General features: G+C 39.2%; 1 protein-coding gene across 1 annotated transcript in view; it reads left to right on the forward strand.

The window, feature by feature from the left end:
* Nucleotides 1–624: 624 nt before the first annotated feature.
* DCX (doublecortin) overlaps nt 625–26,502 on the forward strand; it is a 187,224-nt gene continuing 161,346 nt past the window's right edge. The window contains exons 1-2 of the mRNA XM_054580397.1: nt 625–988; nt 9,464–9,804. Coding sequence (XP_054436372.1) covers nt 625–988; nt 9,464–9,804 — 705 coding nt within the window. The remainder of the gene's footprint in view (nt 989–9,463; nt 9,805–26,502) is intronic.

The raw sequence follows: 26,502 nt of genomic DNA on the forward strand, positions 1-26,502 counted from the left end.
TTATTGGGGGGGGGGTTATATACACATTAGAGTAAGAAAGAGAATTTGAATAATATTAAAACACTCCCCTTTGTAGTCCTTTTACTGAGATGCAAAAATTGATTCCTAAACTGGATATGCTAACCGTGGCTTGCTACTTCTGTTCTCTTCAAGGGAATTTTGTTAGGCTATGGATTCATTTACAACTGGTAGTCATGTGAGCATGTGTGAGGAAACAGATGCCAGTTTTAATGTATTTAACCCTAAGTTACAATTTGATAGGAGCCAGTGTCAGTAGATCCCAGGATTTTAAGCTATTTCAAAATCCCTCCTACTCCTCTGTTTAGAACAGTGCCAAAATTGTCTCTCTCTCTCTAGCTCTCACCCCAACCCCCACAATTGTCAGCACTCCCTCAGCCCCTCCTTCTTCTCTATTAAGATCAATATTCCTGCAGCTCGCCGGCAAGCAGCAGATAGGTCACAGGCTTTTTTCAACCAGTTCTTTTCACAAGCAGCAGATTGCAGATCTGTATCTGGCTAACATTTGATTTTTTTTTCCTCCCTGCCCTTTTTTTTTTTTTTTTTGGCCTTTTTTCGCCCCGACCCTTTTCTCCAACACTCAGGTCTCTGAGGTTCCACCAAAATATGGAACTTGATTTTGGACATTTTGACGAAAGAGATAAGACATCCAGGAACATGCGAGGCTCACGGATGAATGGGCTGCCTAGCCCCACTCACAGCGCGCATTGTAGCTTCTACCGAACCAGAACCTTGCAGGCACTGAGCAATGAGAAGAAAGCCAAGAAGGTACGTTTCTACCGCAACGGGGACCGCTACTTCAAGGGGATTGTGTACGCTGTGTCCTCTGACCGTTTTCGCAGCTTTGATGCCTTGCTGGCTGACCTGACTCGGTCTCTGTCTGACAACATCAACCTGCCTCAGGGAGTGCGTTACATTTACACCATTGATGGATCCAGGAAAATCGGAAGCATGGATGAACTGGAGGAAGGTAATTCAAGGAGTGGGTGGTGGCTTTTGGTGGGAGGTGGCATTATTGGTTATGGTTACATTTCTTGGACTTCATTGAAAAAAATTAGGAAATGTATTTGTTAAACACCAGGTTTATGGTCAGGCTTCTGATTCTATAGGCATCAACAGAGCCATCAACAGAGCCATTAGCTATTATCCTTCATGGCCTTCAATCTCTGCTGGGGTTGAAGTGTAGAGGGTGGTGATAATGCATTGTGCTTACTCGCCAGGGTTTGCAAAGGAATATCTGAATTGCATCATTTACTCTAGATCTTAATAATTACCTCTCAGCAGCACTATTAAGGCAGACTGTGAAATCATTAAGGGTTTTAAATGGGAAAGAAGTTTGGTTGGGTTAACAGGAAGAAAATATACCAAAATGTCCTTTGAACTGTTAAGAGACTATTTGTGAATTGTAAATCATGGAAATATGCATCCTAAAAACAGGATTTCCTGGACATGTTCACAAAGGATTATACTTTTAGGTAAGTGGTCACTGCTCAGCTGTTGCTTCTAAAAAGTCCACTTCAGGGTGTGTCCCTAAGGCTGAGGTCATTAAGAGAAATACCAAAGAAAGCTGTAGATATGTCTGGTATTTTAATAAAGACTCTATTAGAATAGGAACTGACTGATTGTACATAAATCCTTTTTACATTTTAGTTTTGCAATTGAATTTTATGACAATATTGCTGAAAATACTGACAGCCTATATACCCACCCCAAAACAGGGGCCCAAAACTTGCTCATTCATGAAGTGTTTTTTTGTAGTCATTTAGAAAATAGATCTTCAGGTGCACTCTTATCTTTTACTTGATCAAATAAATTATATTGAGAATACCTCCCCACCCCCACTTTTTAATTGGTACAATGTATTTGATCAGTTTAACCTGAACACAATACTTTAAAGGACAACCTCAAATAACAGTGATAATGAAAATGCTCCCTCCCAACCTCTACCCTACACTCCAGGCTTCCTTCTTCACTCCATCCATTCCCTGAGCAACGGTGAGTTTAAAGCAGGCAGATCTCTAGGGAAATCAAATTATGAAACAGCCAACAAGGGAGGAGAAACAACACATTCAATGGCTTGGTGTGGGAGTGCCCCGCCTCTGCTTCACTGCTTCTAGGTCTCTTGTGTTCCTAGACAAAGGAGCACGAGGGCTTCCCTTGTACAAGACCACATTCTTGCAAGTAGCTGCTGTTTTCCAAGTCAGGTCAAGAGATTTGGGGCCAGTTACTTATAAGAGACAGTGTCTATATAGCTGCTGGATCTAGATTTCAGGGTTCAAGTCTGAGGTTTTCCTACATAGCTGACCTTGGAAAACAATGCCAGGGAGGCTTAGATTATTTGATCATGTGTTAGATGGACAGGCAGAGGTTAATACTAGGCTTTTCCTGAATATTGAAGGATTGGTCATCCTAGTGTATATCTTAAAGTAAAGGAGAGTAAAGGAAAGCTGAAAGAAAGGATTCAAGCTAGATTGGGGGAGCTGTCCAACAGAGTAATTAATAAAGTGTGTGTCTTTTTTCACTGTAAAATACACATCTCAGTCAAATTAGAGGATTTTTTCTGTCATAATTTTCAGAGACAAAGCAACCTGAATCACCCAATATATCCCTTATTTTCACTAGCTGTGATCTTCTAAATACGATGATAGACACTATCACAAACTGCTGAAACAAGTGACATTGTATTCAGAGCACGATTGGAATGTTCTTGTGTTTGATACAAGAAAGTTGTCATGCACAGATTTTTTTCCCCAAATCTATTTTTTAACATGTGTTGCTCTGGTTCAATGCCATGGTATTAATTCCCTCCAGCCCCTAGATTTGTGTGTGTGTGTGTGTGTGTGTGTGTGTGTGTGTTATAATAATCTCAGTTCAGTATAGGTAATAAATATAACTTTGAAGACTGTAGCTTCCTTTTCTCTTGATCCCTTTGAGTCCTGTTAGATTGGACTCCTCTCATTTACCACTCCTGTATGTAGTGGTAATACTTCCTCATGAATTACTGAACTATGTAGAGTGTGAACATGGCTCAGTTGAATTTATTCATATGTCATCTACAACCAGAGGCTGCAGCAGTCCTCAATGCCTTCCCCGCTCCTGGTTATTGCTCATTTAGTCAAGGAAATTCTGGTGTATCTCTGCCACAATGTTGAGAAATGTGACCAGTTTTCCCTCTACCACAGAGTAAGATAGAAAAAGGCATCTGAATGAGGAAGATAAAGAAAAAGAGTCTTTTCCTCTCCCATTTTGTCCTTTGGAACTCACTACTCACCTAGGAATTGATGACAGAACTCCCCTATTTTGGCCACTTTAAGACGAAGTTGAATGACAGATATAAAAAATCATATACATTACTTCCTATGAGACTTCAAATGAAAGAGTTTAGAAAGATCTCTGGGTAAAGAATAAGGGGCATTAGGTTCAACTCTTACAGGGGGAAGATAAAAATTGGAAAAGAAGTCTGGAATTAGATTTGGTTCAAATCCAAGATCTTCCTATTGTTAGCTTGTGACCTTGGGGAAATCAATTTTGCTTCCTGAGCCTCAATTTTTCATTGGTAAAGTGAGAATAACTGCTTTTAAAATTAAATAAGACAATGTATATTGTGCTTAGTATTCTGCCTGGCACACAGTAACACTCACTAAGGGTAGCAATTACTGTTTGAGTCATCCTACTTTATAGCTCATTAGCTACATAACCATAGGTTTGTTGTTATCACAGTGACTAATGTTCTCTCTTTTAAAGCAAGTCATCTTAAAAAAAAACAACTTTACTAAGGTATAATTTCTATACCATAAAATTCACCCATTTAAATGTATAATTTGATGATTTTTTAGAATATTTACCAAGCGGTACAACCATCATTATAATTAAATTTAGACCATTTTCATAACCCTAAAAAGAAACCCAACCCAGACTGCTGTGGCTCAGTTGATTGGGCGTCATCCCACAAAACAAAAGGTCACCAGTCTGATTCCTGGTGAGGGCACATGCTTGGGTCGTGGGCTGAGTTCCTGGTTGGGGTGATTGTTGTTTCTCTCTCACATTGGGGTTTTTCTCCTTCTCTTTTTTCCTTCCCTGCCTCTCTCTCTAAAAATAAATAAATAAAATCTTAAAAAAAGAAAAGAAACCCTGTAGCAATTCACTGCCACTGACTATTTTCCCTATTCTCTCCAGCCCTAAGCATGAATCTACTTTATGTCTCTACAGATTTTCCTATTCTGGACATTTTATGTAAATTGAATCACACACAATGTACTTTTTTGTGACTGGTTTCTTTCACTTAGGAAAATGTTGTTAAGGCTTATCAACGTTATATCATGTATCAACACTTCATTTTTTATTGAGGAATAATATTCCATATATGCATAGAACATATTTTGTGTGTTTATTGTAATATACTTATCTGTAAAATGAAACTAGTAACCACTATCTTCTTTATCTATTATGGTGGTTGTAAGGATAGAATTAAATAATGGATATCAAAGCACATTGACAAGATAAAACTATAGCTACAAGGTACCATTATTATCAATAATGTAAAAATGATGATGATGATGATGATGATGATGATGATGATGATGTCAGTGAGGCATTGGAATGGCCAGTGGTTTCCATACTTGGCTGCCTTTAAGAATCTTTGAGTTTTAGAACAATATAAATTCCTAGGTCACATCCTAGATCTATTGAATTAGAATCCCCAGGACTACGGCTCCAGAATATGTGTTCTTACAAAATTCCCCAGGTGATTCTTATGACTAGTTAGACTTGGAAAATACTGGATTGAATGATCTTGATGGTCCCCTTCAGGTAACTATAGAGGTGGGAGTTCCTAAGGATACAGAAATCCTTATTTTTGCTTTTTTTTTTCCTTTGTAGATCCTAAAGGAATAATGGAGAATAGAACATACTATATTTTCAAATGGTCACATTATTAGATATCTAGCCTAAAATGAAATGAAATAAAAAGCAATCATTTAATAATCACTCTTGCCTTGTGGCACTCCTTTGATGCCTCTAGTCCACTGTCTGCTGTTAGATACTGAAAGTAGCAAGGGGAAAATTTGGGACCAAACTCAGTTTATTGATGCTGGCTTTTCCACAGAGGTCTGGTTATACCAAGGGTCTTAGCAAAGTCATGTAGAACATGGCCCTTATCAACTGTATTCCCAATGAATGAAATCCATGAGTGACTTTTCCTTTTGTCTTGCTTAGTCCTCATTGTTGAATCTTTTTCCTTCCCCTCATATCCTATCCAAATCGTTCCCAAATTTCTTATATGTGAGTCTCTAGAACAATGTTAAGGTTGAATATTTTGAGCATTATTGTGCAGACCATAGGAGAGAATGTTTATAATTGAGACAGTCTTGTAGGAAAATCTGAGCTCTATAGTGACCCTAGCTATGATTCAGTTTCTTTTCCATAGCTCATTTGTTCCAATGAGATGAAAACACCTTCTCCCTAATTTATTCTCTGACTCCTAAAGCAAGCACTATGCCAAAGAGGAAAATTTTATCATACCTGGGAGAGATGCATCATTAATAGATATGATGATATAATAAAGTACCATTTAATATGTTTCTTCTTGTGTAATGAAGCTCTGGGAAAAAAAGAAGAAAGTCCAGGCAGAAGTGTTTTTACACTGAGAAAATATAAATGTTTAATGGTTTTGAAAATGGAACCCTACTCAAAGTGAAGGGAGGTAGACATTAGATCATCTTGAGCCCACAACTTGTTCCCTTCCTGCCCTTTCAGCTGTACTTCCATGACTCCATTTCCTTACCCCCTCACACTGAAGCACTTTGTCAATTCCAGGAAACTGTCACCTTGCTTGGCTTTCTGAAGTCAGTTTTCCTCATGGGCTCCCAATGGGTGCAAAATGGCCCTTGGAAGCTGAGGCAGAATGGGAACCCAGCTGTGTAAAGGTATAACACACTTCACCCAACTCCAAGTGCCAGGTGACTGGATGTGCAAGACACATTTAAGCTCTGGCAGCAGGTGTTGCAGACATTTGCAAATTTGGAACAAGGAAGCCTTGGTCTAGAGAAATTAGCATATTTGATATCTTTCTAGCAGAATTGGAGAGTCCTCAGTGGTGGGCAACTATTTCTTTAATATTTAATTACCATAATAGCTTTGTCTCTTAAAGCCTATTTGGGATGGAAAAAAAGAAGAAAATTCCTTCTTGTAGAGCTTTAGGATTGGAAGGAACCCCATGTCATTAGGGTGATATCTTCAATTTATAGATGAAAAAGCTGAGACTCAGACATTAAGTAATTTGCCTGAACCCCCGCAGCTTGTAAATGATTGATTGGGATTTGAATCCAGGACCGTGGGAGTCCCTGATTCACTGTTTTTAACCACTGTAAATAATCTGTTTCTGTGTGTGTGGGAGAGGGGGATGCTGATAACAGAGGAGACTATGCATGCTTGGGGGCACATGGTATATGGGAAATCTCTGTGCCTTCCTCTTAATTTTGCTGTGAATCTAAAACTTCTCTAAAAAATAAATTCTTTAAAAAATCTTGTCCTCAGTATGCATCAGCAGTGACAGCACATAGCTTTCTTAGCCATAGAACTTCTTCATTTCCCACTTGCAGCAACTGGAGTGTCCTCACAACCACTAGGAAATCATTTTGAGGCATGGGACCCAGGCTGTGCTCATGTTATATGATAATTATAGCTCAATTCTGAGATGGCTGCCCTTGCTTCTTTCTCCTTTATTTCCTTCAGCTTCTGTTCCTCCCCTTTTTCTTTCTCCAAACTGTTTCTTCCTCCTTTCCCTTTTCACTTTTTCCTTCCTGTTGTTTTCTGATAAAGGCCTTAGTAATAAGGATAGCTGTAATTTATCAAGTGCTTACTATGTACCAGGCTCTGGGCTCAGCACTTTATATTGGTCATGTGATTTGTGCCTCAGAAAAACCTTATGAGGTAGAGATTGTTATTATCATCTCCACTTTGCATACAAGTAACTGAGCCAATGGCAGTTAGGTAATTTGCCCAACGATACATAGCCAGGAAGTACTGAGGATCCCATTCTGACTGACATCACATCCTCTGCTCTTTTTCCATTACTCCAGTTTGGGGCCAAAGAAGAGGGATTGGAGAGACTGAAAGGTACTTTTTGAAGGTGCTTAACATATATTTGTCTGAGGGCTGGGCTCTCTGGAAAGTTCTTGGGTACCATATGATACTGTAGTTCTTTACCATTGTGTTCATTTGCCTCTAGGGGTACTTAATCGTATTCATAGTTTGGAGGCTTAAGTAGTTTAAGAAATATGGGAGCAAAAAAAAAGTCCAGATTCATAATAGGGTCATACAGCTGACGTTACAGAAAAGACTACAGATGAGTGAAATAAGTATATAGCTTTGCACATTTCTACACCACCAGTTGCCTGAATTTTAAAGTGTATGACAAGTTATAGAAAACATCTGATGTAAAGACAATGGTTTCTTAGAAAATGCCCATGATTTCCCTGGCTGGTGTGGCTCAGTGGATTGAGTGCCAGCCTGTGAACCAAAGGGTCACTGGTTTGATTCCCAATCAGGGCATATGCCTGGGTTGCAGCCAGGTCCCCAGTAGGGGGCATGCAAGAGGCAACCACACAGTGATGTTTCTCTCCCTCTTTCTGCCTCCCTTCCCCTCTCTAAAAATAAATAAATAAAATCTTTTTAAAAAAGTGCCCATGGAGCTGTTGAAGTGCTAAGCAAGCAGTAGGCTCTTTCTAGGGTATGGGAGATATTGGCTGTAAATATATGGCAAAATTGAAAGACCCTCCCCTTCATTGTTTTAAGTTACAAATTAAAGACCCTAGGCTATAACTTGGGTTGGTTTGGATTAACCAACAAGGTAGCCATAGAAATTAGGGTTTCTTTGGCTAAGGTTTTTGACTACCTTATTTTGTGTGTGTGTGCATACAAAGCACAGGAGAACACTAATAGCTTCTGGCACTCAGAGCTGCGTTGGAAACCACTTACCCTCCCCCTCCACACACACCCATAAATGTCCTCAAAGGTGCCTTAGAGATTCTGACTGGATCTTCTCTAAGAATTAACTGAGAAATTTATTAATTACTGTGACTTAAAGGATTTGGTGCTACAGCAAAGCAATCAATATTTGCAAATAGAGTGCATTATCAGCCCGGTGTTTCTGAATGTCTCTGCATGCTTGTCCTGCTGAGGCCAAAGGAGGAAGAGCCATCAGAACATAATTATATTTAATATTTTCTTTGCACTGGCTGGAGTTGGTAGATTTATTTATTTGAGTTATTACTGATAAGCCTAATTAAATCACACTGTTTTTCTTCAGCTTGACCTCTGGATGAACTTCTCTATACCTTGAGGCAAATGAATTTTACTCAACAAATTCAACCTTTTCCAATATCCCTCCCCCAGTCTGAGACTACCTCTCTTCTTTCCAGCTTCTAGTCCCAGGTGTCTAATCCAGTCCTTTTGCCTATGGCCCTTGTATTTCTTCATTGTATTAGTTATTTCCTCTGCCCCAAGGTACATGTGAAAATTACACTAGATAAATCCAATCCATAAATCGTCCTATGTCATATATTCTCACATCTTAACCTCATTACTTGCAGCAGCTAAGGGTGAGCACTGATGGCAGTGGCCCTGAATACACAGTGATGCATTTGGGAAGAGGTAAAGATGAGGGTAGGTAGTAGAAACAAGGAAGAGTATTTCCCAAGCAAAAGCTATGACTTGCAGACACAAAGAATGTTGTGTGTGTGTGTGTGTGTGTGTGTGTGTGTGTGTGTGTGTGTGTGTACAGGTTGTTATGCAGACAATTTCTCCAGCTGGGGGTGGGTGTGAGCAATAGAGGACACAATCATGCATACATATATTCATTCAACACACACATATTTCCTATTTCAATATTCTGCTGCTTAGCGATGTTCTCTATGCAAATCTGACTTCTTGGCAAGTGTGTATTGTATGCTTAATATGCAGGATTATTGGGTCATTTTAATTTGGAATAAAAATTATTAACTTTGAAAGTTCTTGGTTTATAACAATAGAACAGGGCTACGGGCCCAGAAACAGGACAGGGACATTAAGGAAGAGAGACACGTGAGAAACACTCCAGTAATGCCCATAGATGTTAAAGAACATCATGGGAATTAACAAACATTTCAATTCTAATAAGACCAAACTTGTTAGATTATATTTAGGTGTGTTCATTGTCTTTGGTTCCTTAGTTTTATAGGATTTTAATTAAACCAAGTATGCCATTATAATGAGGAATGTTTTTCTGATTACTTGCTCTTGAATTTGAACGAGCCAAATTGTTAGAGCCCAATTGGGAATTGTACCTAAGGTTGGTTATTATCACCATTTCTCCAAAAGTTGTACTCCAGGATCAGTGTATATTAGTTTGCGTAGAATAGTCCATATACCTGCTATTAAACTAATTACCACTTATTTCTTCCCTTAGGGGAAAGCTATGTTTGTTCTTCAGACAACTTCTTTAAAAAGGTGGAGTACACCAAGAATGTCAATCCCAACTGGTCTGTCAATGTGAAGACATCTGCCAATATGAAAGCTCCCCAGTCCCTGGCTAGCAGCAACAGTGCCCAGGCCAGGGAGAACAAGGACTTTGTGCGCCCCAAGCTGGTGACCATCATCCGCAGTGGAGTGAAGCCTCGGAAGGCTGTGCGTGTGCTTCTGAACAAGAAAACAGCCCACTCTTTTGAGCAAGTCCTCACTGACATCACTGAAGCCATCAAACTAGAGACCGGGGTTGTCAAAAAGCTCTACACTCTGGATGGAAAACAGGTAGGTGTTTTTTTCAGAGTAATTTTCTTATTTGTTCTAAATCCATGGATGATTATCTTATACATCAGGCATCATTTCTTGTTGAAGGATTCTTCTTCCGTCTCTCATCATTCCTATCTGATATTTTATGTCTCATTTGGAAGAAAAGTCTTTTCAGCAGACAAACCAATGGACTACGAAACTGAGGTTTTGACATTCAATCTGCTTCTGACTTACCAAGTAAAATGATCACAGCCTCAACTTTCTGACCTTATAATAAAAGATGTGTTAGAACCTATGCCCTACATTTTTATGTATATGAATATAGCTGTTACATAAGGCAACCTTAGTTGTTCAATGCATGTGACTGGAAATGGACTTTCTCCATTCATTTCTTCTTAGATTCCCTCACATTGATATTCAGCATTCATTCTGTTGGAAAGAGGTTGAAGTAACCCATGTATGCTATGAAGAGTCAAATCTGGTGGAAGCACTGAAATCTCTAATTTGTTGTCTTTGCCTCACTACACCACATATCGTTTTCTCTCTTCATTTTCCATGTGACATAGCTATCTTATTTTCATTCTGCTGATGGTTTGTGTGAGAAAGAGACTGTTTCAGGATCCTAAAATTATCCCAAGAAGATACTGCCATCTGTTCTCTTCCAAATCATGTTCTTCATGTCATTGGTTATGCTACTAAAGTACCACCTATATTAATATCTGGGAAAGAATGCAGCCAGGCATCTCCATTAGACAGATGCACCATTCTCTCAAGCATAGGGAGCTGTAAATATATGACAAAAAATGTTCTAAGGAAATTGGAAGAGTGGCTGGTTCTGTGCTCTGAAGAGAATCCTGGTCCTCCGTCAGAGAAGACAAGTGTGGATTATTATTAGTCCATACTTTGTACCTCATAAAGTACCTTTGGTGTTTGAACAAAGGGGCTGGTAACATATGCCCTACCCATGCTCACAGGATTCTCATGAGGATTAAAGGAAATCAAGGATATGAAAGCATTCTGTAAATTAAAACACATGATATAAATATGTATGCATACAATTAATCATTAAATAAGGTAAATATGTAAATTGCCAGACAATTTACATATATGTGAATAAATGTTAGATCTCTTCCCTTTACCTCCATCATTCTTAGGCTGAACTTGCAACATTTTTGTGGTGATATATCATATCTTGACATTCTATGACTGCTCCTAATAATAAATAAAGGGACATCACCACCTATTAGGAAGGCAAGTTCCAGTCCAGTGATGGGTGGATTTTTATCCTATAGCAGGCCACACAGAACAGCAATCCAAATATTTCAACCATCATCTCCCATTTCTTTGGGGGATACATTACAAAATGCCAGTGTATGATATGGTGTGTGTACAAAAATATCAAGGAGCCGTACTCAAGAGAGCAGAACAATGCCTTGTCAGGCATCAGTGCCACTGTCGATAGTTACCCTTACCTTAAAAGTCTCTCTCTGCCTAATGTGACCTCTGGGAGTTATCTTTTAAGGCCTGGTTCATGTTATGTTATCTCTAAAACTGTCTCCACTATGCAAAATTAAAACAAACTTAACCTTTTTTTTAAAAAAATGCTCAGTACCTGATACATTGTGGATGCTGTATAGATGTTTGTTGATTGAATGAACTAACATAGATTCCCACACGGTCCAGGTAGGTGTTCTGAGACACCCTCTGCTTTCAATTCTCTGGATGATTTCCTTAGATCTATCTGAAGAGATAAGTGTCTTTCCAAAGAAGTGGATATTCTACCCAAGCAGCTCCTGTCCCTTACTTGGAAGTCATTGAGGCAGACTTTTAAAATATTATTTCCCAAAGTATATTGTAAGAACTATCCCTACCTCCCTGGCCCTAGAAACTCTTTATAAAAGGGTTCTGCAGTCAAATAAGGTTGTAAAATGCTATAAATTGTATGTCTTTCTTAGAGATTCATAGTGTTTATTAGGATATTAAATATTATGAGAAGTCCTGTGGAAAGGAAACCCACTTAATTTACTCCCAGAATTTCCCAATCTTATTTAACACAAACATGTTGTATAGAATATATATGTATATATGTATGTATGAGTATATATGAATATATGTACAGTAGGATATATATGAATATGTATAATAGAATGTATAATGGATATATATTATAGATATATATTATGGAATCTATACATTATGGAATATATATAGTGAAATACACACACATATATTTTTCAGAGCACACTAGGAAATGCTATTTATAAGAGATGCTGAATAATTGGGAAGTAACTACCCTAACCTCACTGGTAAGATTAGTATGCATGGGGTAATGCACAAATTAAACATTGTTGTATGGTTACAGCAAGGACATTAAATAACAATATTTGGGGGTGGAGGGACAAACCTACTAATAACGATATAGATTCTGAGTATATTGTAAGTTGGTGCCAAACTAAAAATTTTGGACCCAAGCTCATTCCCTAATTCTAGTGATGACAGTTATAATGTTAACACCTATCAGTCACTGATTACTGGTGGGTATTCTTACTACTTGGGAATATGTTCTTCCTCTATGCAGGCTGAAGGCACATGTGTTGAAAGGGCTCAGACTTCCTTGAATGAGATTCTGTTTAGCCTGCCTTTAGTGGAAAGGACAAAGTATAGTCAAGGCTATTTGTTATTAACCATTTCCTGGAAATCAAGGTCCTCAGTTGGTTTCTGTCTTGCTCTAACTGGATCCCAGATAAACAAGAACAAATGGTTTTCTCCCTCTATGTTTCAAACAGCCTGGTTGATTATACCAAATTTATTGTTGCATCTATTCTCATGTGTACCATTCGACAGAAAATATGCAGGCATGGTTCTCATCTCTTTATTTCTGTTTTTATTTTTATTGGATGTGCTTTTGGAGCCCTTGGTGTTTTTAGATCTTATGTTTTGTCAGTATAGAAGACTGAATTCCTGACTTCTTGGCTCTAAGATATTGCAGTTTATATAGTCAGGGAAACTAACCATCACCAGTAGAAAGGAGTCCCAATTTGTTCCTCACCTCAGAAAGAATTTGTTAGTGTAATTAGGAGCAGTTGGTAGGGTCCTAAAAACTCCCATGGGCTATAATGGATTGCTACTTGGTCAGGGAAAACATGGTGAAGGTTGGATGATGATGTATATTATATATTAGTTCACTCTCAGGTGAGGTTGTTCTATTTATTCCTTGGTAGTGGAGTTGTGGTATTTTGACAAAAGTACCAAAATATTAATTTATATAATCAAGACACCTTTACCTTTATGCTTAAAGATCATGGATGCAAAAAACCTGGAATCCAAATTTCTGGTTGACTTGCTGGTTCAGTAGATGCATCGTCTACCCTTAAATTCATTACTGTAAAGCACACAGCATGGTGCTTCTGTTAGTAATGCAGAGCTTTAATAATAAACTTCCAGCTTTTTGGAATCTTTCACAAGGGTACAGCTGCTCCTAACATCAGTCATTTTTATGCTACAGTTATTGGTATCTCTAGTGTCAGTTCTGTCCACATTCAAGATCTGTTCAATCAAAGATTCACTATTGCCTCAACATAAGTGCCTAAGGGATAACTGTGGCCCTTAGTATTTGTATTAGCTTTGTTAGGCTTATTTTTAATTGGATGAATTTATTTCATGTTTCTGTCTATATCCTTCTATTACTAAGTACTCGGATTAGGAATTTTAGGTCTTAGAATAACAAAAAAGAGATTTAAGCTGATTCCAAGATTACCTGTAGCCTTGGAAGCTGGAATAGAGTTTTAAGAAATGTTTTGAACTATAGATGGTGGGATAAGAAAATGAGAACACAAGGAATGTTTGAACCACTGCCAGTGTTCCAGGAAAGACTTGCCCTTCCATCTTGCTATACTAAGTAACTGGGTGCTGCAAACACAAAGGCAATTGCAGGAAAAACAGGAAGGCAAGTTGGATTTAACCTTGGAAATATTGAGTGCTTTTCCCAAGGTCTTTACTGTGCCTGTGTAGCCAGTTTTTCTCTCCCACCTTCATCTATGCCCCCTCTAGTCACATCTGGTCTTACTTACACTCCTTGGCCTCCAGATCTCCCAGAGTCAACCTCTCTCTCCTCCCAGTGTTATGACCCTGTCAGTCAACATTAGGCTCCAAAGATAAGGCCACGTGGATATAAATTGTGCCCCAAGAGGGAGGTCATTTATCATTCACATTACCTTAAGTAAATCAAGGCTGTAATGGTGATGTTTGTATTACTAAAATTCTGCCCTCTCCCCCAGCCCCGGAAACCTGTCACAGATTTGATTCCTGGAGACAAGCTTTGGGAGGATTGGTTTGGACATGCAATTAATAAAAGCAAATATGGGAAGCCAGGCTGGGCTCTGTGAAAGGAGACAGTTTGTAAACTACTTTGCCATATATAGAGTATACTTCAAGATGCCTCATGCTGAGATAGATTTTGTACTTTAAAAGAGGGCTTATGATGGAAGTGGCCAAACATCAAATATACTGTCCTTCTGGAGAGAAAAAAAAAACCTTAAGTGTAACCTTGTTATTGGTTATTTAAGTAACTCATCCCCCTAAGAGTTTTATCATTGATGAGATGCTCCTGGCTCTGAGCAGAGAATGAGGTGGGGTTTAGGCATTTCAATCAAGAGCTTTAGCATAATATTCCAGTCTTCCACACTGATATGTCTGTTGATATCCAACAATCAGCATATGGAAAGAGACCTGGACTGGGATTTAGAGACCTGAGTTCTAGTCTGTTCTCTGCTACCTATGTGATATGGGGTCAATCACATCTCTTGTCTGGGCCTTAGTTATGTAGACAAGTACATGACCTTTTGGGGTACTTCTTCTTTTTTTTTTTTTCTCTTCTTTGGAAAAACTATCATTCCCTCATTGTTTAATTTTGCTTTTTTTTAATTTACTTTTTAAATACATTTGTCTCTGCCTCCCCCCCACCTCTTTCCCTTGCCCCCTCCCACCTTCCCTCCCTCAGCTCTTCCCCTTTGGTTTTGTCCATGAGTCCTTGCTACATGTCCCTTGACTTTCCCCTTCTCTTCCCTTTCCCTGCCCCCCCTTCCCTCTTGTCTCTGTTGATTTCTTTTCCTTTCAGTGTTGCTGGTCATATTTTCCTTGCTTCTTTGCATTGTTGGTTAGGTTCCGCTTATAGGTGAGATCATATGGTATTTGTCTTTCCCCCCTGGCTTATTTCGCTTAGCATGATGCTCTCCAGTTCCATCCATGCTGTCGCAAAGTTTAGTACTTCTTTTTTTCTTTCTGCTGCGTAGTATTCCATTGTGTATATGTACCATCATTTTTTGATCCAATCATCTACTAATGGGCATTTAGGTTGCTTCCAACACTTGGCTATTGTAAATTGTGCTGCTATGAACATTGGGGTGCATAGGTTCTTTTGTATTGGCGTTTTGGTGTTCTCAGGGTATAGTCCCAGCAGGGGAATCACTGGATCAAAAGGCAGTTCCATTTTCAGCTTTCTGAGGAAACTCCACACTGCTTTCCATAGTGGCTGTACCAGTCTGCATTCCCACCAACAGTGTACTAGGGTTCCCTTTTCTCCACAGCCTCGCCAGCACCTGTTGTTTGTTGATCTGTTTATGATGGCCATTCTGACCGGTGTGAGGTGGTACCTCATGGTGGTTTTGATCTGCTTTTCTCTGATGGCTAGTGATGCTGAGCATCCTTTCAAATGCCTCTGGGTCCTCTGTATCTCCTCCTTAGAAAAGCATCTGCCCAAGTCCTTTGCCCATTTTTTGATTGGATCGTTTGTCTTCTTGGAGTAGAGTCAAGTGAGTTCTTTATATATCTTGGAGATCAAACCTCTATTTGATGTATCATTAGCAAATATATTTTCCCATATGGTTGACTCCCTTTTCATTTTGCTGATGTTTTCTTTAGCCATGCAGAAGCTTCTTATTTTTATGAGGTCCCACTTGTTTATTCTTTCCTTTATGTCCCTTGTTTTAGGAGACATATCAGTGAAAAAATTGCTGCGTGGGATATCTGAGAGTTTCCTGCCAATGTTCTCCTCTACGACTTTGATGGTGTTGCGACTTATATTTAAGTCTTTTATCAATCTTGAGTTTATTTTTGTGTATGGTGTCAGCTGATGATCCAGTTACAATTTTTTGCATGTAGCCGTCCAGCTCTCCCAACACCATTTGTTGAAGAGGCTGTTATTGCTCCATTTTATGCTTCTGCCCCCTTTGTCGAATATTAGATGTCCATAGAGACCTGGGCTTATTTCTGGGCTTTCTGTTCTGTTCCACTGGTCTATGGGTCTGTTCTTGTGCCAGTACCAGATTGTTTTGAGTATGGCGGCTTTGTAGTAGAGTTTGATGCCCGGTATTGTGATCCCTCCTACTTTGTGTTTCTTTCTCAAAATTGCTGCGGCTATTCGGGGTCGTTTCTGGTTCCATATAAATTTTTGAAATGTCTGTTCTATTTCTGTGAAATAGGTCATTGGTATCTTAATAGGGATTGCGTTGAATCTATAAATTGCTTGGGGTAGTATGGACATTTTGAAGATATTAATTCTTCCAATCCATGAGCATGGTATATGCTTCCATTTATTTGTGTCTTCCTTAATTTCTTTCTTCAATGTTGAATAGTTTTCTGCATACAGGTCTTTTGTGTCTTTGGTTAAATTTATCCCTAGGTACTTTATCTTTTTTCATGCTATATCGAATGATATATTTTTTCTGATTTCTTCTTCTATTGCATTGCTGGTGTACAAAAACGCCTTTGATTTCTGAATGTTGACTTTGTATCCTGCTGTTTTGCCAAATTCACTTATTAGGTTGAGGAGTTTTTTGGTAGAGTCTACAGGGTTCTCTATGTACACTATCATGTCATCTGCAAACAATGATAGTTTTACTTCCTCCTTTCCTATTTGGATGCCTTTTATCTCTTTCTCTCGTCTGACCGCTGTGGCTAGGACTTCCAATACGATGTTGAAAAGAAGCGGTGAGAGCAGACATCCTTGTCGTGTTCCCGATCTTAGTGGGAAAGCTTTCAGTTTTTGCCCGTTGAGTATGATATTAGCTGTAGGTTTTTCATATATGGCCTTTATTATGTTGAGGAATGCCCCATTTATTCCCATTTTGCTGAGTGTTTTGATCATAAATGGGTGCTGTAACTTGTCAAATGCTTATTCTGCATCTATTGATATGATCATGTGGTTTTTGTCTTTTCTTTTATTGATGTGATGTATCACGTTTACTGATTTGCGTATATTGCACCATCCCTGCATCCCTGGGATGAATCCCACTTGATCGTGGTGGATAATCTTTTGAATGTATTGCTGGATGCGGTTTGCCAATATTTTGTTGAGGATTTTAGCATCTATGTTCATCAGCGAAATTGGCCTGTAGTTTTCTTTCTTTGTAGGGTCTTTATCTGGTTTTGGGATCAGGGTGATGCTGGCCTCATAGAAGGAGTCTGGGAGTCTTCCCTCCTCTTGGATTTTTTGGAATAGTCTGAGAAGGACAGGGGTTAGCTCTTCCTTAAATGTTTTGTAAAATTCTCCTGGGAAACCGTCTGGCCCTGGGCATTTGTGTGCCCGGAGTTTCTTGATGACTGCTTCAATTTCCCCAGCTGTTATCGGTCTGTTCAAGCTTTCTGTTTCTTCCTCCTTCAGTGTTGGAAGATTATACTTTTCTAAAAATTTGTCCATTTCATCAAGATTTTCAATATCTTGGCATATAATTGTTCATAATAGTTTCTGATGATAATTTGTGTTTCTGTGGTATCAGTTGTTATTTCTCCTCTTTCATTTCTGATATTATTAATTTGGGTCCTCTCTCTTTTTGTCTTGATGAGTCTGCTTAATGGCTTGTCAATTTTATTAATCTTTTCAAAGAACCAGCTTCTGGATTGGTTGATCCTCTGAATTGTTCTTTTTGTCTCTATGTCATTCAGTTCTGCTCTCATCTTGACTATTTCCTTCCTTCTACTTGCTCTGGGATTTATTTGTTGTTGTTTCTCCAGTTCTTCAAGTTGTAGTGTTAGGTCTTTTATTTGAAATGTTTCTATCTTTTTAAGGTAAGCCTGAATTGCTATGAACTTCCCTCTCAGGACCGCCTTTGCTGTGTCCCATAGGGTTTGGACAGTTGTCTGTTCATTTTCATTTGTTTCCAGAAATTTTTTGATTTCTTCTCTTATCTCATTACTGACCGATTCATTGTTTAATAGTGTACTTTCAGTCTCCATGAGTTTGCAAGTTTTGAAGTTTCTCTTTGAGGTTGATTTCGAGTTTCAAGGCCTTGTGGTCTGTGAAAAAGTTTAGTATTATTTCAATTTCCTGAATTTGCTGAGGCTTGCTTTGTGTCCTATAATGTGGTCTATCTTTGAAAAACTGCCATGAGCATTTGAAAAGAATGTGTATTTTTCTTCTTTGGGATGTAAGGTTCTATATGTGTCAGTTAAGTCTCTTTGATTGAGTGTTTCATTCAGCGCCACGATATGTTTATTAATGTTTTGTTTGGAAGATCTGTCCATTTTTGACAGTGGGGTGTTGAAATCCCCTACTATCAGTGTATTGCTGTCTATATCTTTTTTGAAGTCATCCAAAAATTTCCTTAGAAACTTGGGGGCTCCTATAATGGAAGCATATAAGTTTACAATGTTGATGTCTTCTTGATAGATTCTTCCTTTAAGTATGCTAAAGTGCCCCTCTGGGTCTCTCTTTATGGCCTTTGTTTTAAAATCTACTTTGTCTGATACAAGTATGGCAACGCCAGCCTTTTTCTCATGTCCATTTGCTTGGAATATTATTTTCCATCCCTTTACTTTCAATCTGTGTAGGTCTCTTGCTCTGAAGTGGGTCTCTTGTAGGCAGCATATGTGTGGGTCATGTTTTCTTATGCATTCAGCTACCCTGTGTGTTTTGATTGGGGCATTTAGTCCATTCACATTGAGAGATATTACTGATAGAAACTTACTCATCTTTTCTCTTTGTACTTGTGTTCCTCTCTCTCTCATTCTTTTCCTTCATCTGTTTAAACCAGTCCCCTTAGCATATCTTGGAGTGCTGGTTTGGTAGAGATGTATTCTTTTAGTTTTCTTTTGTCTGGGAAAATCCATATTTCTCTTTCTATTTTAATGGAGAGCCTAGCTGGGTAGAGCAGCCTTGGCTGTAGGCCCTTGCTTTTCATGGCTTGGAATATTTGTTGCCATTCCCTTCTGGCTTGTAGTGTTTCTTTTGAGAAGTCAGCTCCTAGGCGTATCGGGGCCCCCTTGTATGTTACTTTCTCCTTCTCCCTTGCTGCCTTGAGGAGTCTCTCTTTGTCTTTGACATTTGCCATTTTAATGATGATGTGTCTTGGAGTGGACCTCTTTGAGTCCCTCTTGAGTGGGGTCCTCTGTGCCTCCTGGATCCATGAGAGCCTTTCTCTCCTCAAATTAGGGAAATTTTCCATCATTACTTTTTCGAGGAGGTTCTCTAACCCTTGCTCCTCTTCTTCTCCTTCTGGGATCCCTATTATACGGATATTATTGCGTTTCAGGTTGTTCTGCATTTCCCTCAATGCCTCTTCATTCTTTTTGAGCCATTTTTCCATTTCTTGTTCTTTCTGGGAGCTTCTTTCTACTTTGTCCTCCATCTCACTGATTCGGTCCTCGGCTTCATCCAGCCTGCTTTGGATTCCTTCTACTGTGTTCTTCAATTCAGAAATGGTATTCTTCCTATCCTCTTGTGTCTTCTTGATAGTTTCTATGTCCTTTTCCAGGCTGATATAGTTTGCTGTAAGATCCTGATAGTTTCTCTGCAGTTTCTCATAGTTACCTTTGAGCTGGCTGAGCTCATGGAGCTTCCTTAGAACCATTGTTTTGAATTCAGTATCTGATAGTTCCCTTGCCTCTATTTCATTTAGCTCTCTCTGTGGGGAGTCCCCTTTTCCACTCATTGGAGGGGAACTTCTTTTTCTTCCCATTTTTGTGAGAGTCTGTTAAGTATTTTTGTCCTTTACTTTTCTTTCTGGGCTTGCCTCTGATGATGTCAGTTGTTGACCCTATACAACCTTGGGTTGTTTGTTTGAGTCTTTCAGGAGTCTAATGCCTGTATCTGACTCCTGCTTGGAGCAGCTCTGTGACCCCTTCGGTCAGGGCTGAGCTATTTTTTGGGATCTCTCTGCGCTCTCACACGGGCTCCTTGAACGCGTTCCCAGTGCGGCAGGGTCCCCCACCTGCCTGGGCTCGCATGTGCTTGCCCCAGACCAGGGGCCTTATTCGTGACCTCCCGTACTCATCTGGCCTCCCTGGCACGCGAGCTTCGTGGCACTGGTCAGTTTAGGGTCTTCTATTTTGTGTTTTCCCCGCTTTTGCCTCTTTGGGTGCGTTGCTTGCCCTTGCCAAATGGGGACTACGGAAATGGGAGGAAATCAGCTCCAGGACTCTCCGGTTAATCCTGTTTCTGGTCTCTCCTCCAGGGACTCTGGGCAGCTCTACTTATTTTGTGGGCCGCTCCGCAATCGCGGCAGGTAGGTCAATTTACGCCTGCCCTTGCCCCTATGTGCACTCCCTCGCAGGCCGTATGGGTGCGAGTCTGTGTGAGGCCTTGCCGGCAGGTGCAAGCGTTCTCCAGCCCGTGTGGGTCACACACACGCTCGCCAACCCTCGCCGGTCACTCGGCGCTATTGTGCGCGCCTGCTCTGGGTGTTTTTTCCTTTTGGGGTACTTCTAATTCCATGGCCCTGGCTGGTGTGGCTCAGTAGATTGAGGGCCAGCCTGCAAAACAAAGGGTCGCAGGTTTGATCCCCAGTCAAGGGCATATGCCTGGATTGTGGGCCAGGTTGCCAGTAGGGGACACATTAGAGGCAATCACACATTGATATTTCTCTCCTTCTCTTTCTCCGTCCCTTCTTCTCTCTCTAAAAATAAAATCTTTTTTAAAAAAGAATATTAAAAAAAGAGTTCTTCTATTTCCATGATAACAGAGTATTTATCTCACAGTGTTGCTTCTGCCTAGATGGTTTTAATCAAGCTGCTACTCTTCTCAATACCCTTCACCTCTCTATGCTTCTAGTATTTCCAGTGTGATGTAGTACTCACTGTGGTGGATACATTGTATTCTAGGATGGTCCCTAAATGGTATTTATACAGTCCTTATATTCAGATCTATTTTCCTGCTTATATTGACATTAACAAAGAATTTTTCAAAGTTGTAATTTTGATTTGACCTTTTATTTCCAATGTGGATATGAGTGGAGAGTGAAGGAATCATTAAAAATGGCAAAGCAAGATAAAAGCCAGCCTGCCAAAATTATGGCAAACATTTGACAGTGCCATTATTAAGGCACCTCTTCTACAGTGGTCTTATTTTAGGTCCTGGAAAGAATTGTTGCCAATGGTCGAGGTTAGCATTAGAGTTACTGCCTGATTAAACTGAAGAGGATGAAGTGGGGATTTGTCCAGAGAAGCAGAGTGCTCTATTACCAACCATTGAAGTAATTAGTCTCTTGTTATTAGTTCTTTATTTTAATCTTTGTCATTATTTTCATTGCCTCAAAGTGGCAGAAAAAATATTGTCTCCAAATACAGTTTTAAAAATAGCTTTAATGAGATAAAATCTGTGTATCATACAGTTCACCCATTTTATGTGTACAATTCAATGACTTGTAGTATATTCAGAGTTGTGCATTCATCACTGCAATCAATTTTAAAACAATTTCATCACCACAGAAAGAAACTCTATACCCTTTAGACACCATGCCCCAGTCCTTCAATACCACCAATCCCTAGGCAATCACTTACCTACTTTCTGTCTCTACAGACTTGCACATTCTAGACATTTAAGATGAATAGAATCACATAATATGTGATCTATAATTGACTGGCTTCTTAACCTAGCATGTTTTCAAAGTTCATCATGTGCTAGTGTGGTAGCATAGTAATACTTTATTTCTTTATATGGCTGAATAACATTCTATTATACAGATATACCCATTTTGCTTATTCATTAATCAGATAATGGAAATTTGGTTGTTTCCACCTTTTTGCTATTATGAATAATGCTGCCATGAACATTCATGTTCAGATTTTATATGGACAGATGACTTCATTTATCTAGGGTAAATACCTAGGAATGGTATTTACCAATGGTATATCCTGGGTTGCACAGTATGTGCATGTTTAAAGTTTTAAGGAACTGCCAATGTGTTTTCTAAATTAGCTTTATCATTTTATATCCTTACCAGCAATGTATGACAATTGCACTTCCTCCAGGTGCTCTTTAACACTTGTTATTATCTATCTTTTTATTTAGTCACCCTAGTGGGTGAGAAGTAGGATCTTATTGTGGTTTTTATTGGCATTTCCCTAATGACTAATGATATAGAGTATATTTTCACATACTTATTGGAGTTTGTACATCCTTACTGAGAAAAATTATATATTTACATCTTTTGCTCATTTTTAAAACTATTATTTGCCTTTTAATTTATAAATAATTTTTATTTTTAATTACAGTTGACATATGATATTATATTATTTTCAGGTATACAACATAATGATTAGACATTTATATATTTTACAAAATGGTCACCCCAATAAACCTAGTACCCACCTGACATGAAAAATATTTATTGCAATAGTATTAACTATATTTACCTATGATATACTTTACATACCCATGACTATTCTATAACTACCAATGTGTACTTAATTGCTTTAACTTTTTTACCCATCCTCCTAACCCACCTTCTATTTGACAATCATCAAAATGTTCTCTGCATTTATGAGTCTGTTATGTTGTTTATTTTGTTTTTTAGATTCCACATATAAGCAAAATAATCTGGCATTTGTCTTTTCTCTATCTGACTTATTTAACTCTAAACAATACCTTCTAGGTCCATCTGTGTTGTTCCAGATGGCAAGATTTTATTTTTTTATGTCTGAGTCATATTCTATTGCATATGTTTACCACTTCTTTATCCATTCATTTATTGATGGACACTTAATTTGCTTTCATATCTTGGCTATTGTAAATAATGCTGCAATGAACATATGGATGTGTATATCTTTTTGAATTAGAGTTTTGAGTTTCTTCAAATAAATACAGAGAAGAGGAATTGCTGGGTCTTTCTAGTCTCGTTATAGCCTTTTAAAAGTTCATTTTGTCTGGTATAAGTATTGCTACTCAAGCTTTTGTTGTTTTGTTGTTTGCATTTTCATGAAATATATTTTTCCATTTTTACTTTTAGTCTGTGTGTGTTTTTAGATCTGAAGTGAGTCTCTTGTAGACAACATAGATAAAGGTCTTGTTTTCTTATCCAATGTCTTTTGATTTGAACATTTAATCCATTTCCACTTAAATTAATTATTGATACAAACAATGGGGTGCTAGCAAGGATGTGGAGAAAAGGGAACCCTAGTACACTGTTGGTGAGAATGCAGACTGGTGCAGCTACTCAGAAAACAGTTTGGAATTTCTTCAGAAAGCTAAAAATGGAACTGCCTTTTGACCCAGGGATTCCACTTCTGGGATTATACCCTAAGAATCCCAAAACACCAATTCAAAAGAACCTATGCACCCCAATGTTCATAGCGCACTGTTTACAATAGCCAAGTGTTGGAAGCAACCTAAGTGCCCATCAGTAAATGAGTGGATCAAAAAACTATGGTACATTTACACAATGGAATACTACACAGCAGAAAGAAAACAAGAACTACTAAACTTCGTGACAGCATGGATGGAACTGGAGAGCATTATGCTAAGTGAAATAAGCCAGGTCGCGAAAGACCATATGATCTCACCTATAGGTGGAACCTAATCAACAAAATGGGCAAGCAAGGAAAATATAACCAGCAACATTGAAAGAAAAAAAAGAAACCAACAGAATCAAGCGGGAAGGAGTGAGGGGCCGGGAAAGGGAAGGGAAGGGAAGGGTCAAGTCAAGGAACATGTATAAAGGACCCATGGAAAAGCCAAAGTGGGGAAGAATTGAAGGGGAGGAGTTGGTGGGGGGCAGGGGAATGTGGTGGCAGGTAAATGGAGACAAATGTACTTGAATAATTTTAAAAATAAGATAAAATAAAAAATAAAAAATAAAGTTATTGTTGATAGATATGGAGTTATTGCCATTGTATTATTCACATTTTTATGTTTTTTTTCTTCTTAAAGAAGTCCCTTTAACATTCCCTGTAAACTGGTTTGGTGGTGATGAACTTCCTTTAGCTTTTTTTTTTTTTTGTCTGGGAAACTCTTTATCTGTATTTTGATTCTAAATGATAGCTTTCATGGGTATGGTAATCTTGGTGTAAAATGCTTGTTTTTCATCACTGAATATTTCTTGCCCATCCCTTCCAGCCTGAGAAGTTTCTATTGAGAAATCTTGTGGGAGATCCCTTGTAGATAACTAACTGCTTTTCTCCAGCTGCTCTTAAGATTCTCTCTTGGTCTTAAGCCTTTGGCATTTTAATTATGATGTGTCTTGGTGTGGGCCTCTTTTTGTTCATCTTGTTTGGAACTCTCTGTGCTTCCTGGGCTTGTATATCCATTTCCTTCACCAGGTTAGGGAAGTTTTCTATCATTATTTCTTCAAATATATTTTCAATTTTTTGCTCTCTCTCTTGTACTTCCAGTGCCCTTATAATATGGATGTAGATGCACCTGGTGTTGCCCAAAGGACCCCTTAAACTATCCTTATTTTTAATTTTTTTTTATTTTTGCTATTCTGATTAGGTGTTTTCTGCTACTTTAACTTCCAAATGGCTGATTTGATCCTCTGCTTCATTTCATCTACTGTTGATTCCATCTTCATTTCAGTTACTGCATTATTCATTTCTGACTTTTTTTTTTTTTAATTTTTTATATCTCCATTTTTGTTTCCTCTCTTTTTGTTGAAGTTCTCATTGACATCATTGAGCTCCTTTACAACTGGTGTTTTGAACTCTGCATCTGGTAGATTGCTTGTCGCCATTTTATTTAGTTCTTTTTTCTCTCTTTGTTCTGTTCTTTTATTTGAGACATGCTTCTTTGTCTCCTCATTTTGGATACCTCCCCGTGTTTGTTTCTATGTATTAGGGAGAGCTGCTATGTCTCCCATCATGATAGAAAGGTCTTATGCAGTAAGTATTCTGTCTGGCCCAGTGTCACAGTTTCCTTATTCATCTGAGCTGGGTCCTTCCATTGCGTCTTTTGTGTGGGTTGTGTGTGCCCTCCTGTTGCAATTGAGCCTTGATTGCAGCTAGCACACCAATGGGAGGGATTGACCGTTAGGCTGATTGGTTGTGAGGACCGGTCATGACTACTCTGATGAACTGATGTGCAGGGGCTGACTCTACAGAGCAGGATTCACTTTAGCAGGGTCATGGTGCCTGCACAGTGTGTTCTTTGAATGTTATTTATGAAGGGGGTTGGGTGGTGCTCTGGTGTTGTCTAAAGCTGGCAACTGGGTATATATTTTCTGGGGCTTCTTGGGAGATGCAGGCCTAAATCAGCCACTGCCTGTGTTCTGCTTAGGGCCCCTTGGTACAAGCTATAAGATGATCTGCAGATGTTTGTCACTTGTGCTGGGCTTGGAGTTACCTGAGAGTGGCTAAGCTTTGAAATGAGGCTGGTTGAAACTAGTTCAGGGGTTGCAGCTGCTTAGCAAGAAGTACAGGGCATGCTAATGCAAGATGCAGCATGTTTGGGGTTTGTGAACCTTTGAGAGATTTTAGGAAAGTGTGCAGCTTGGGCCATGGCAGGCTCCTTGTATGGAAAAGCTACTGGAAGCAAGTTGGGTGAGTTGGGGTCTCAGGGAATCAAGAGTGGGATGAACAGTGTTGGTCTGGTTGATAGAGACTCAGGTATGGTGCCCACCCACACCTGCAGAGGAGGTGCTCAGAAAAGGAACAATGGCCTCTGACAGCACTTGTATCTGGAAGACAGCTGCCCTACCAGCCCTTGCCCTGAAGCCAGATAATTCAGTTCCTGCTGGTATGATGCTGGTGCTTTTCAAGCTGCTGCCCCAACACTGGAGCTCAGAGTGAGTAAGTCCATCAGCAAGTAAGTTTATGCATGTGTACTTTAACAGGACTGCCTGAGACTCCAGAAGCCCTTATCTCACTTGGACAGAATTGACATTTTAATTATGATGTGTCTTGGTGTGGGCCTCTTTTTGTTCATCTTGTTTGGGACTCTCTGTTTTGTCTGGTATAAGTATTGCTACTTATACCACCACCCAACCCCCTTCATAAATAACATTCAAAGGACACACTGTGCAGGCACCATGACCCTGCTAAAGTGAATCCTGCTCTATAGAGTCAGCCCCTGCACATCAGTTCATCAGAGTAGTCATGACCGGTCCTCACAACCAATCAGCCTAACGGTCAATCCCTCCCATTGGTGTGCTAGCTGCAATCAAGGCTCAATTGCAACAGGAGGGCACACACAACCCACACAAAAGACGCAATGGAAGGACCCAGCTCAGATGAATAAGGAAACTGTGACACTGGGCCAGACAGAATACTTACTACATAAGACCTTTCTATCATGATGGGAGACATAGCAGCTCTCCCTAATACATAGAAACAAACACGGGGAGGTATCCAAAATGAGGAGACAAAGAAGAATGTCTCAAATAAAATAACAGAACAAACACAGAAAAAAGAACATGTTACATAACTCTGGAGCTCAGAGTGAGTAAGTCCATCAGCAAGTAAGTTTATGCATGTGTACTTTAAGAAGACTGCCTGAGACTCCAGAAGCCCTTA

This window comes from Pteronotus mesoamericanus, unplaced genomic scaffold (genome assembly GCF_021234165.1).
Source record: "Pteronotus mesoamericanus isolate MK-2021 breed Mesoamerican mustached bat unplaced genomic scaffold, CSHL_Meso_final contig_58, whole genome shotgun sequence".
Lineage (NCBI taxonomy): Eukaryota > Metazoa > Chordata > Mammalia > Chiroptera > Mormoopidae > Pteronotus > Pteronotus mesoamericanus.